This window comes from Azolla caroliniana, unplaced genomic scaffold, assembly GCF_043228905.1.
Source record: "Azolla caroliniana isolate FFs.n. ecotype wild unplaced genomic scaffold, voAzoCaro1.0.p SCAF_15, whole genome shotgun sequence".
Classification (NCBI taxonomy): Eukaryota; Viridiplantae; Streptophyta; class Polypodiopsida; order Salviniales; family Salviniaceae; genus Azolla; species Azolla caroliniana.
In genome coordinates this window covers 6,644,571-6,657,860 of record NW_028230450.1, presented here as the reverse complement: position 1 = coordinate 6,657,860, position 13,290 = coordinate 6,644,571, and the positions used below count along the sequence as shown (strand labels likewise).

At 37.8% G+C, this 13,290-nt stretch overlaps 1 protein-coding gene and 1 pseudogene across 4 annotated transcripts in view; one reads left to right on the top strand and one right to left on the bottom strand.

The window, feature by feature from the left end:
* Window positions 1–1,380: 1,380 nt before the first annotated feature.
* Window positions 1,381–13,290, bottom strand: part of LOC147854498 (uncharacterized) — a 90,629-nt gene continuing 78,719 nt past the window's right edge. For 2 of the 4 annotated variants that reach the window (XM_087331121.1, XM_087331119.1), the window contains exons 3-9: window positions 6,999–7,176; window positions 6,748–6,927; window positions 5,278–5,358; window positions 5,037–5,200; window positions 4,722–4,858; window positions 4,494–4,609; window positions 1,381–1,768 (exon numbers count right to left, since the gene is read on the bottom strand). In XM_087331121.1, the coding sequence (XP_087187247.1) occupies window positions 1,517–1,768; window positions 4,494–4,609; window positions 4,722–4,858; window positions 5,037–5,200; window positions 5,278–5,358; window positions 6,748–6,927; window positions 6,999–7,176 (1,108 nt within the window). In that variant the 3' untranslated portion in view covers window positions 1,381–1,516. Of the gene's footprint in view, window positions 1,769–4,493; window positions 4,610–4,717; window positions 4,859–5,036; window positions 5,201–5,277; window positions 5,359–6,747; window positions 6,928–6,998; window positions 7,177–13,290 lie in introns of all 4 variants that reach the window. The other 2 variants (XM_087331122.1, XM_087331123.1) reach the window with 2 other exon arrangements.
* LOC147854502 (uncharacterized) lies at window positions 3,016–4,221 on the top strand (annotated as a pseudogene).

Below are 13,290 nucleotides of genomic sequence, written 5' to 3'. Positions count from 1 at the left end.
GTTTTATTACTCGCCTTCACCACATGATGGGCTTGTTAAAACCTCATTCCCAGTAATTCTCCATAACATCCATTCTCATTTAGATATTAGCATATGATATACCTCATTTGCTTTGGTTTTATTGGAACTCTTGTTTGCTAGAAATTTCCAATCCATTTCCAAATAAAAACTGTGGGTTCAAATAGAAGTTTACATCTCCACCATAGCTCTCTTACATGCTTTCACCACATGATGGGCATGTCAAAACCCCATATCTACGTAATCCTATCTAACATACATTCTCATTTAGATATTAAAGAATATGATGTATGTACCTCATTTCTTTTAATTTTATTGAAAATCTTGTTTGCTAGAAATTTCTCATCCATCTTCAAATAAAAACCATACCATGAAATATAAGAAAAGGTCGCCACCCTATAGCTCTCTTACATGCTTTCACCACATGATGGGCATGTCAAAACCCCATGTCTACGTAATCCTATCTAACATACATTCTCATTTAGATATTAAAGAATATGATGTATGTACCTCATTTCTTTTAATTTTATTGAAAATCTTGTTTGCTAGAAATTTCTCATCCATCTTCAAATAAAAGCCATATCATGAAATATAAGAAAAGGTCGCCACCCTATAGCTCTCTTACATGCTTTCACCACATGATGGGCATGTCAAAACCCCATGTCTATGTAATCCTATCTAACATACATTCTCATTTAGATATTAAAGAATATGATGTATGTACCTCATTTCTTTTAATTTTATTGAAAATCTTGTTTGCTAAAAATTTCTCATCCATCTTCAAATAAAAACCATATCATGAAATATAAGAAAAGGTCGCCACCCTATAGCTCTCTTACATGCTTTCACCACATGATGGGCATGTCAAAACCCCATGTCTATGTAATCCTATCTAACATACATTCTCATTTAGATATTAAAGAATATGATGTATGTACCTCATTTCTTTTAATTTTATTGAAAATCTTGTTTGCTAAAAATTTCTCATCCATCTTCAAATAAAAACCATATCTTGAAATATAAGAAAATGTCGCCACCCTATAGCTATTGCTCACTTTTAGCATACGATGTGTTTTTTGAAAACCCAATTCTTAGGTAATCATCAACATGTGAGGTATGTTCTCATTCTTAAATGTTGGATATTATTGTACATTTCACCTAGTGCATGTAAAAGTGATGAGCAACTCTCAATGTTCAAGAATTTTACCAATAGATGTTGCAATTAAGAGTGCACATTGTGATTGTGAGAGAAATTTGTGCGAGGATTAGGTTTTGTTGAAGATGTGTGGAAAGCATAGTTGAATATGCTCAAAGGCAAAACATTATACCAAAGTGTTATACTCACACACCTGAAGCCAGATATTTTATCTCATAAACGGTCACTAAAATTGAAGCCAGATATTTTACAATGTATTTTATACACAACTATGTGATTTTATTCACAGAATTGAGCATACAGTATAAGATGAGATGTACGGAATGAAAACGGAAAGGGACTTCACATCTTAGACAGATTACTAGCAGATTTGTTTCTTAAAGCAATTGCAGCTTTAGAGTTGTTCTGTCGACCAATTTGCTGACAAATATACTCCCCAGCAGCAATTATTTTCATTATATCCACATTTGTATGGACTCCGAGTCCATTTAGCATATACAAGACATCTTCAGTTGCTACATTACCAGTAGCACCTTTAGCATATGGGCAACCACCTAGACCAGCTACAGATGAATCTACAATTCGGATCCCCATCTGTAAGATTATTAAAAAATATATAGAATTTTGGAAATAGTTTAAAATCTAAAGCATCACATTTAAGCATCTGATGGTTAATGGAAAACAGAAAACTTCTTCAATTAGTATAATCATAACTGACAGATTTACAGATGCCTAATTACTTAATGATCAATATATTCTGGGAATTTCTGAATTCTACAAACTTGATCAGTATTATTATTATTATAGTGAGAAATGATATCTTGCTGACAACATTAACGCATCTGATTTTTACATACATCATATCTCACGATATATCCTACTTGGACTGTTCGATAGCCACATCCATCAATTTCACAACACTTGTCCACATCAGAGGTACCAAATCCTGCTTGCTAGTTTCATATGTATACACTCAAGCATAGTAGGAACTAGAAAATCCATAATTACATGTGGCTACAGTCTCTGCATCACCAGAGGAGACTCTTTAGTAACATTCCTTTTTGGGAGCTATAGTCATGTTTTAACCTCCTATGAGCATTGCGCTATGATAAAACATTCCCTCTCTTGTCTTGATACTCTTCACAAGAAAATCCATAATTACATGTGGCTATAGTCTCTGCATCACCAGAGGAGATTCTTTTGTAATGCTCATTTCTGGGAGCCATGAGTCATGTTTTAGCCTTCTATGAGCATTGAGCTATGCTCAACATCATCTCTCTTGTCTCGATCCTCTTTTTTTCTATTTTCGCATCTTCATTCTGAGTCACTTTTATAGTTTGGAATAATCATATTTTAAAAGGAAAGGCATGTAATGCTCATCATCTAAAAAGATGGAGATAGATAATTTATGGTAACACAATAAAGGCCAATCTCCACCCAACACATAGAGGTTTGTGTTGGCACACATTCACATTCTTTTGAGACGTACTTTATTATTAAATTAACTCTAGACCTTCTAAAACTAGAATACTTTCAAAATTTACATACTTTCTAGAGGGGCAGATTCAGGAATACACCCAATAAGGGGAATAACAAACAGATCCATCCCTTGTTAGCACCGTGAATTTTCTTTGAACTTTCCTTATATAGATCGACCTAGGCTAGATTGCCAAAGATTGAGGATAGTGCAATCAATATTCATGCCTTATATGCAATATTACTTAATTATGATTGATTGGCCGAAACACATGATACAAACGATTAACTCAGAACTCATAAGCAGCTTTTGGTGCTCTAAGCAGTCGCATAGAGGTATACGACGTTTATCACTAGAGAAGATATACACTCCATGATTGAGTGGAGGGCTAAATTTTCTTAATTTGCATTTGCATATGTTGGCTAGAAAAGCTACTTTATTGCCGAAATTTGCTGAAAAAACATTGCCTTGGGCAAGAATGCTATCTGATATGTTTGATCATTTGAAAACTAAGTCATTTGGCTCATGGGAAACTAATCATTGGGATGTAGTGTTTGGAAAGCTTGACGGGCACATCAAAGGTTGTCCGTTTAGCTCAAAGCTTCTAAAGCACTGGAAGGACATATTGCACCACATAAAATGGAGAGGTAGGAATTCATAATCAGGGAACTCTTTACGCCTCGAAAGCTTACATTGGAGTGGTATATTCCCACAGTCATTAGCTGAACAAGAGCCTAGCAAAGCTTATTTTTTAGCAAAGAAGGGGCTGAAATCAATTGCAGATGTGGTAAATGACCAAGGCCACTTATTGCACTTCAATGACATGACATGTCGTTATAATCTTGGGTCACATCATCGTGTTATATGGAATCAAGTCATTGAGTTGGTGGTTTCCTTAGTACCTGTGCCACCTCTCAATGGAGATCGTAGGATTCAGGATTGGATGTTACAAAAAGGGAACATTGTTATTCCAATGCATAACATTACAACACATTCAGTGTATATGTTGTAGCAACCTGTCCCATGGTTTCACGAACATGCAAATGCATTATGGAACCTACATAAAACGTAGTCCTGGTGGAATAACAGGCTTGCAAGCTCTCGTCTTCCACTTAAGCAACGGGTATTCCTATGGAGATGCTTACTGGGTGTGCTCCCAACTAGGTTGAATCTTCAAAAGCGATCGATAGCCTCGCCGCATTGTGCAAGTTGTGGTGGACGATTGGAAACAGTCCCACACTTATTATGGACTTGTTCATTCACTACAACATTTGTACAAAGACTAAGTGCATCTCTTTATCACAGATTTCCTGGCCGAAGGTTCGGTAAACACTTTTGGATATTTGGACAAATTCCATGCGCCCTATCCGACAATGCCTATTTTCTCCAATGGACACGATTTTGGGCACTTTGGACCATTTGGACAGCCCGCAATAATAAGGTCTTTGATCGAAACCAACTACATGAAGTTAGCTTCTTTAAGCAATCCCTCAGGCAATCTCTATTTGATTGTCTGCAACTTAGAGACATCACATTCCAAATTTACAACCTTTTCTTTGAGTGCTTTTAAGCTCTTTAGTGTCAATTGACACTTGTATATTTTTCTTTATTCTTTGTGGGTTTTCACCTCACTTTGAGGTTTCCCACTACTAATAAAAGTGTTACTAAAAAAAAAAAAAGCTAGATTGCCAACAGTGAAAATAATACTCATTGATTAAAATTTCTCACTTAAAAACCTTTAAAATAGGATAGAGCTGCTTTGCTCAATAAAAAGAAAAATACTTCTCCAAATTCCCCACAATGTTTATACGGATTACTTATCCAAAATGATGGAATTCATACCAGAAGTGCCAACAATATATTGGACAATGCTTGTCCATATGTATCATGGAAGTGCACTGCAATTTTGTGGGTAGGCACTACTTCCATTACAGCTTCCAGCATAGGCAAAACACTGCCTGAAATGACATTTCACAAATGAAACAACCGTTAAATCTTGGAGGGTGTCTATGTGTAGAATGGAAACGCCCTTGTGTTGAAGGTTACATGAAACTTATTACTTTAACCTACCAGGTGTTCCAACTCCAATAGTATCACCAAGAGAAACCTCATAACAGCCCATTTCTAGCAGTTTCTTTGCAACTTGTGCAACGTTTGATGGTGGAATTGAGCCTTCATCAGGGCATGCCACAACACAAGAAATATACCTGTCTCGAGTAATAAAAAATAGACTTCCTTATAAAGAGCCAAGTAGAACTTGAACGAACTTCCCTCTTTTCTTAATGCAATGCAGAAGGAAGAAAAAGTCATAAGACTGATAAAGTTCCATGAATGGCCCTATTTCCATATAAGAGCTGGGCTATCACACGGCAAGAAAACAATTACCCTCGGACTGGTAGCAAATACTTTTTCGCCACATCCATGACCTCTTCATAGCGTTTAAAACTGTCTCCAATGTTACAATTTATATTCTTCTTTGAGAAAGTCTCAGACGCAGATACAAATATAGCAACTTCTTGTGCACCTGAAGCAATAGCAGCTTCAAGGCCCTGACAGACATCAAGTATCACCACATAAGAAAACTTGTTCTTATTTCTGTTTACATTGTAAGATGATCTAAGCTTACTTTAAGATTCGGAGTGAGAACAGGAAACTGAGCACCCTTCAATGCCCTAATCACATTCATGACCTCTTTCGCATCTGCAAGCTGTCCATGCAAGAAAATATATACTTTTCTGGTTTCTACAATGGCACTCTAAATTTATTTAGCTTGCAAAAATTGAAAACGAAATTATTGAATTCAAATAAAATGTGCCTGAAGCTTGAAGTTTGGAAATCGATATCTTTTCTGTATACTTTTACAGGGGGAAACCTTTTTTGATTTGTGAGTTTTTATGAAGAACAAATCAAAACAAATATGCATTAATGGTCCCATCACATCTTCAAATAATGGGCAGTGTTTATCATTGCTAAGGTGTCACCAATTTATGCTAATGCGCCTATTTTCATACATCTAATGCATAAATATTTAATGGAGCAGGAATTGCTTGGTTATCAGGATATACATAATAAAAAGCCTGATCAGCCTATTTTATAATTTTTCAGTTCTAATATAATCAAGCCACATCCAGATAGGTTTTATTTTGGAAAATCACACTACAATGTTTATGGGTCTAGTGACATTTCTGTATGTACTCGATGTGTCCAAAAACTAGCACTCCCCATATTTTCATGACCTGACGCCTCATGTGACATTGAAAACCATCTGTCTACACATGACTGCAACATCTTGTTTTGTGCTAAAGAAAAACCAAATTAACCCTTTGGTTTCACTCTCCCTTAAGACTTAACTATTGGCTATACACATCATAACCATTGAGAAAAAGGTTTTGCTCTCGAATATTTCTTTGCTTTGGTGTTCCATCACAAAGGAATAACTTTTTATATGCCTTGACAGAAACATCAAAAAAACATTTGACACTAGCCTAATATGCAATGAATCATGGATACCGGTCTAATATACAATAGACACTTATCTTACATGGAAAGCATGCAATAGATTATCCCATTATTGAAACAGTTTGGCTTAATTGAGGCTATATTAGGAGCATTAACCAACATTTTCTTAGCTATTCTAATAGACAGAATAAGACAAATACAGTGGCACTAGAATGCTTTCCCATTTATATGCATAACTATAGTGGAAAGGATATTAGGTTATCTTAATGCATAAGAATAAGACAAATACAGTAGCACTAGAATGCTTTCCCATTTATATGGATAACTATAGTAATTGTCCACATGACATGAAGCCATGAACTAGAGCTAATATTTCTTAATGCTATTCATATACATTGCACTCACTTATAATGACAGGAAAATAAAACTGCACATAATCTAGCATATATGTGCAAAGGTTACTGATTTATATGTTTTTGATGTATGTATTAAGTTGGCCAAGTCATGACTATTTCCTTTTTATGGTATTAATAATAAGAAACAGTTCAAAGTAACCTAAATAATGGTTAGCATTGTCAGGAACAAAGAATGAAATGTGTCATAAGTATTAAGAGATCACCACCAAAGTTGCATTCACCTGAGGAACCCACTTTGGAGATACAAAACTAGTTGCTTCAACAACCATCAAGCCTGCATCAACTAGCCTTTTGATAAGCTCAATCTTCACATTTGTCGGAACTGTAATCTTCTCATTTTGTAGGCCATCCCTCGGTCCAACCTCAACAATTTTCACGAACTTAGGAATGTGCTTTAAAATCTGTCCGCATAGATAACTCTTTATCAGAAATTCTGGGTGCTAAAGTTTTCTAAAACATTTATAGACATAACCTTCTGTGACATATCTTTAAGCCCAGACTGATTCAATCCCTGGTTGTCTGATGAGCTATTAGGATGACTCTCCACATCTCCAGCATCAGGCCAGAGGAAACGCTTTGTCAAATATGGAGATGAATTACCCAGAGATTCCCATCCATCTTGTCTCTTATTCTCCTCATTTCTAAATGAACTGTGATACAATTCAAAACTCTTTACTTAAATGCAGAAATCCTAATAACAATGGTAAGGGATTATAGGTATCAAGAATATGCAAAAGTTTTTGAACTAGAGAAAAGTTTTTGGACTAGGTATGAACGAACACAAGGGGAGAAACGGAAGGATGCATGGAGGTTCATGCATGCACTTATGAGGAGAAGCAGGAACAGCAGAACGAAGACTGGTTACACGGCAGTCAAGGATCTTTGCGTTAGGGGAGATGCATGGAAACCGATGAGTAGTAAGGGCGCTCTTCACCATCCCATCATCACAAGAGGACCCAGCTGGAGACTCTTCAAAGGAGTGCCAAGGTAACTGCATATAGTGGTGAGAGGAAAGAAATCAGAAGTGAAAGGCATGCTGGCTGATAGCATGACTTTCTGAAAGAGCATTTTGCCCTACTGAAAAAGAGAGCATGTTATGAACCATAACATGTGAATAGAAAGAAAAAAAGAAATATTAACATCTTTTAAGAGGCCAAAATGGCCTATGAGACCAAACAAGAGATTACATCTAAGTGTTGTCTCGTCTTTGAAAACAAATCAAAATAAAATAAATATTACTAAGTAAATGTAAAAGTAAATAAGATAAAAAGAGACTACAGAGAATCTGGTTTTAAGCACATGTGAGATTCTAAAGTTAAATAATGATAACTTTTGTCTTCGAAAGATCTCTAGCATAGGTCCCTGATCAGAACAATGCCTCAGTGATTATAGGGGCTGACTCGGTCAACACGTATCTACTCTATAGAGCAGAGTTGGTGTGACAAGTGTATCAAATAACAACAGCTTAGTTTGTGGTTCTTGGAACTGCAAATGGGCACATTGTCTTTCAAGAGCAACAAGGGCTGCATATCCACAAGAAAGTCGGGCACAAGCAGCCTCCCGTAAACGGAACCTAGGCCCTGTAAATGTTACTCCTAGGTATGTGTAGGAGCGTATGTATTCCACCTTTTCCTCTCCCAAGAAGAATTCCAGCTCTGATATTGTTACCCATGCTTGAGTGGTGTTAAATACCATCACTTTAGTTTTATCCATGTTTATCGACAAACCTTTGTGCGTACAAAATAGTTTTAAGGTATTTAGATGTCTTTGTAGTCCCGCTGAAGAGTCAGAAATCAGCACAATATCATCAGCATATAGCAATATTTGTATAGCTATACCTGCTAGGCATGCTCCCAAACGCCCTGATCTCTCTATGTAATGTGATACCTCATCTATATAGAGACCAAAGAGAGTGGGTGATAGTGGGCATCCTTGCTTCAATCCGATTGTGCTAGCCACCACCTCTGACAAACCCTTGGAAGACCACACTTTTCCTGACACGGATTCATAGAGTGCATAGATTACCCATTGTGTATTTGTAGGAACACCAAGGGCTTCTAGTTGTTGCATAAGCTGAGCACGTGGCAGTGTCAAAGGCTTTTCAGAAATCCACAAAGCACCAATAAATCCTCTTATTATGGACTCTGCCCTCCTCGATAAGGGCTCGGAGGGTCAATATGTGATCCAAAGCTTCTTGGAAATCAATGAAGCAAATTCCAGTTTCTACTTCATTGACCTGAATATCAAGCATATTTAGATACTTGTTGTGAGTTGCTTTGGTTAATGCAACTGCTCTGTCACATTGGTGTTTTGTTAACTTGGCCTATTTTCCTACTCAACAAAATGTGGCTGATTTGTTAATTAAGCCAAGCCATTGATCAGCTCCTCAGTGAACTCAATGTTGGACTGTTGTTCTAGAGCTGATAGGATGTTCTAAAGGGTGGCAGCTCCAAACCTGCAATCTCTTTCATCTTTATTACCTCTCCTCTACATTATCTCTTCTCTCTCTCTAATCTGCAATTGTTTGAATGCCTTCTCTCTTCCACTATTCCACGATTATTTCCTCTTATTCCTCATTTATTGTACCTGTTTGGTAGTACAAGAGTCACTTAACTACCAAACAACTATTTCACCCCCATTCCCAATTTTGTATAAATAGGCTATACCAGCCTCTTTTGTAAGAACTTTATTTTTGCTGCTACTTGCAAACAAGCTCTATTCTTTGCCTGTGTCTCTACTTTTTGCAGCTATTTGTTAATATTGTCTAACATCTTTCTCTCAGCTTGTCTGTGTCCATTTTTTCTTACAATTGTTCCACTACTGTTATTAACAGCTTCTCTAACATAATGGCCAATCATGATTGTCCTATAATTGCTCGGCACATGGGATCTCTGCCCTTGAAGATTGGTAAAATGGCTTGTTCTGTCCAGCTAGTAAGAAAGAAAGAAAGATATATTAACGTAAGGGGCCAAAATGGCCTATATGACCAAACAAGAGATTACATCTTTAGTGTTGTCTTGTCTTTTGAGAATCAATCAAAATAAAATAAACATTACTAAGTAAGCATAACATTAAATAAGATAAAAAGAGACTAAAGAATCTTGTTATCAGCACATGGAAGATTCTCAAGACAGATATATTGGAACTTTTGTCTTCGAAAGATCCCTAACATAGGTCAATCTAGACTGGAGAGGTCTCTAAAGCAAGGGAAGCACCTAGAATTGCCTTTACATGTCAACGACAAGGGTGGTGAGGTCATGGTCCATGTGGCCAGGGCCTACATGCACAACAAATTGCTATTGCCTAATCTATGGTAACCCCTTTGTTATGTCCTGGTCGAAGCTGATTTGTGTAGCCCTTCATGGACTTATAGCAGTTGTAGAACTGATGGGGCTAAACAAAGTTGTGATTGTTCTTTGTGGATGAACCTGTGTAGCTGTATGCCAAATCTGATTCCCCGTATCTTCTGCCAAATCTGTTCCTCTATGCTTTCTGAACAGTAGAAATCTCTAGAATCTAATCTATATTGTTCTTTCTGCCCTCAACATCTCCTATACCTGCTGTCCTAAGATACCATGGAGTCTGAATGGACCGAAAATGAAAAGATAGATCTTAACACGCATGGCGAGGGTTCAGATCCATGGAAAACCCCAAGAAGATATCATAGACGAAAAGGACAGGATGGAAGCACCCCGAATAGCGTTAGAAGGGCGCACAAGGCACCTAGAACGCAGGCCCCATCCGACATTCCATTTGATGTCGAAAATGGGAAACATGATTTATTACGCCATTTGATTGCGCAAGAGATCAATCTTAGTAGAGAAGATATAGAAATAGCACTAAAAGAAGAAATGAAAAAGGAGATAGAGAAACAGAAAACAGAATTGTATGCCTCTCTTAAGGCTGAGTTATTAGAAGAAATGTGAAAGACACAATAAGCCTGTTAGATATAATCAATGATCAGCCTGAAGTTGTAAATCTATCCCCATATGTGCTCTTAGAGTGCACATTTTGTGATAGCGCCCCAAATGAGGAGTGGCTAGTGTGCAACTCGACCATATGGGTTGATAAGGTGTTAATCTAGGAAACCGTGGATGTGTAGGACACAATGTATTTAGGAAAGAGCGAAATAGGTAATAGGATTGGCTAATCAAGTCAACTAGAATATTTTGTGGGCAAGTTACGATATACTTAGTCTTGAAGTATGTGCCATTGACTTCAAGATAAGTACTATCTAGCACTGGCCTATATCTAGGGAATTGGGTCATATTAAATGACAAATCAGTTGACAGAAAAGGAATATCTCCACTACTATCAACTAACTTGCACATTTAATGTTATACTCAGACCAAACATAGAATATAATCCACTTTCTTACACAGTGGCTGGATTGATTATCAGTCCCCACTAATTTTGTAGTGAGCTGGTCCATATCCTATCTAAGCTCTAAGGTGTGAGCACATGGGTAAACTACCATTGTGAGCTACTCTCATATGTAATAGAGGTTTTGTTTTCATATATCCATCTCTGTAATTGTAACTCTATATACCTATCTAATCGATTCTCAATATTTCTAATGAAGCCATGTGGAGAAATCACACTTAGAGCTCAAGGATGACATGACACAATACCTTAAGGATAAAATATCCTCAAGTAAGGTTGAGTTAGGAGCTATAAAAGTGGATTTCGAAAAAGGACAAGAAGCAGTGGAAAGATGCATCTCTACAGTGGAAGCCAATGTCACAAAGGAAATGCAAACATGGGCAGACATCGCCAAAAATGCCAAAGCTCAAGCTAAGCACACCCAAAATGAAATTAAAGCAAATGTTCCTTGGATAGAGGTAGTAAAAAAGCAAAAAGGAACATCCATGGATAGGGTGGCAATGATGAATGCTACTTTAGAAGAAGCAAGAGGAAAGCTCGTGCGTTGCATGTACGAGTGGTTGGTTGGGCCGAAAAGGGAAGTCCACAAGAAGATGCCAAGAATCTTGGAACAAAGATTGGAGAATCGGATATTCCATTGCTTCGGCGTGGAGGGTGGGAAGAGATGAGTCTAGAGCTAAAGCCCTTATCATCTGCTTCATGGATATTGACAAGAAAAAAGCTTTCCTCTCTAAAATAAAGGCACTCAAGGGTGAAAAAATATATTTAGATGACGATCTCACTCCAGCCCAAGTGGCACACCGCAAAGAAAACATGCCACGAGTGCTTGATGCAAGAAAGGAAGGTAAATGGGCCGTATATAGAGACGGCAAGGTCATTATTATAGAGAAGAGAACCGCATGATGATATATGGCCTATGAGACCCTACGCATGACCATATGGAATTGCAACGGCTCTCTACAGACAGATGTCGAATATTTTGAAGATACATTGAAAAACACAGATATTGCTATGTATAGAAAGACTTGCCAATTCATGGCTAGCAAACTCCCCGAGGTACAAGGATATAGATGGGAGTCAATATGTCGCCCCCAACCTCGGACACGAGGAAGCACTAGAGGTTCGGGAGGAGTGGTTGGGCTATACAAAGAGGAGCTCCATGGTAGAGTGCATGTTGTCCATAAGGATGTAGATGCGCGCTACGTGTGGATACGAATAAAAAGAGGGGATCTTAGGGAGTTATATATTGCAATTTGCTACTTTCCACTTGCCTACTCAAGGTTTGCACCTCTAGGTGAATCACCATATCTACCACTATATGATGATATTATAAGATTTGCTACTATGGGGGACATAATACTATTAGGAGATTTTAATGCACGAACCAAGGATGAACAAACAACTATGTTTAACACCAACGAGGTTGTTTATGGAGAAGTTATGGCGGAAGAGGTTGGTCTAAAGCGACAAGCTCAAGATATGAGTGCTATAACTGAATATGGAAAACACTTTCTAGCCTTGGGAAGCGCACATGGATTTGTGATATATAATGGCTTGTCACAATGGCCTGGATCAAATGCTTTGACATGTTGGAACCCAAAAGGGGGTGCAAGCACAATCGATTATCTAATGGGACCTCCATCTCTTATACCTGAAATAAAAGCGTTCACTATATCGGGAAGACCTTTGGCTTGGCAACTGATCATGCATATCTACGCTTTGAGGTAAAGGATGGATGCACAATGGATGTATATGCTAAGGAGAGTGGGCTCGCTAAGTATCTATTCACTTGCGAGACAATTGATGTGTATAGTTGTGGTGTATACAATGGCATGCTAGATTTAGATCCTTTCACACCCCTTGAAGAACTTACCCCAGGTTTATCCAAATCATTGCATAAAGTAGCCACAAATGCCTTCCCTCACACAACGGCCAATCCCCCCAAACTCGGTAGGGTAATACAAAATAGTTGGTATGATGAGGAATTTGTGATACAAGGAGATGCTTGCAACGTGATGTAACTTGGGGCATTTATACACACAACTAAGTGAGAGAAACCTTCCAACGCCTCGTGAGGAAGAAGAAGAGATAATATTTGGCTAAATTTGAAGATCACTTGTATCACTTGTTTCACTTGTTTCTAGGACAAGAGAGTAAACGATCATGGAAAATGTTTAATGAGAGGCAACCCACCACACAACTGACCTCACCTTAAGTGTGGCAGGAATATGCAAAGGTTCTATATGATATCCCGGGGCAACCTCCTCTTCCCCACCCGAATGCCTCATGCCCACATGAATCAACCCTCTTTACACCACAAAATGTAAGAAATGCCATTGATCGGCTACAATTTGGGAAGGCCCAAGATCATGATGGATTGG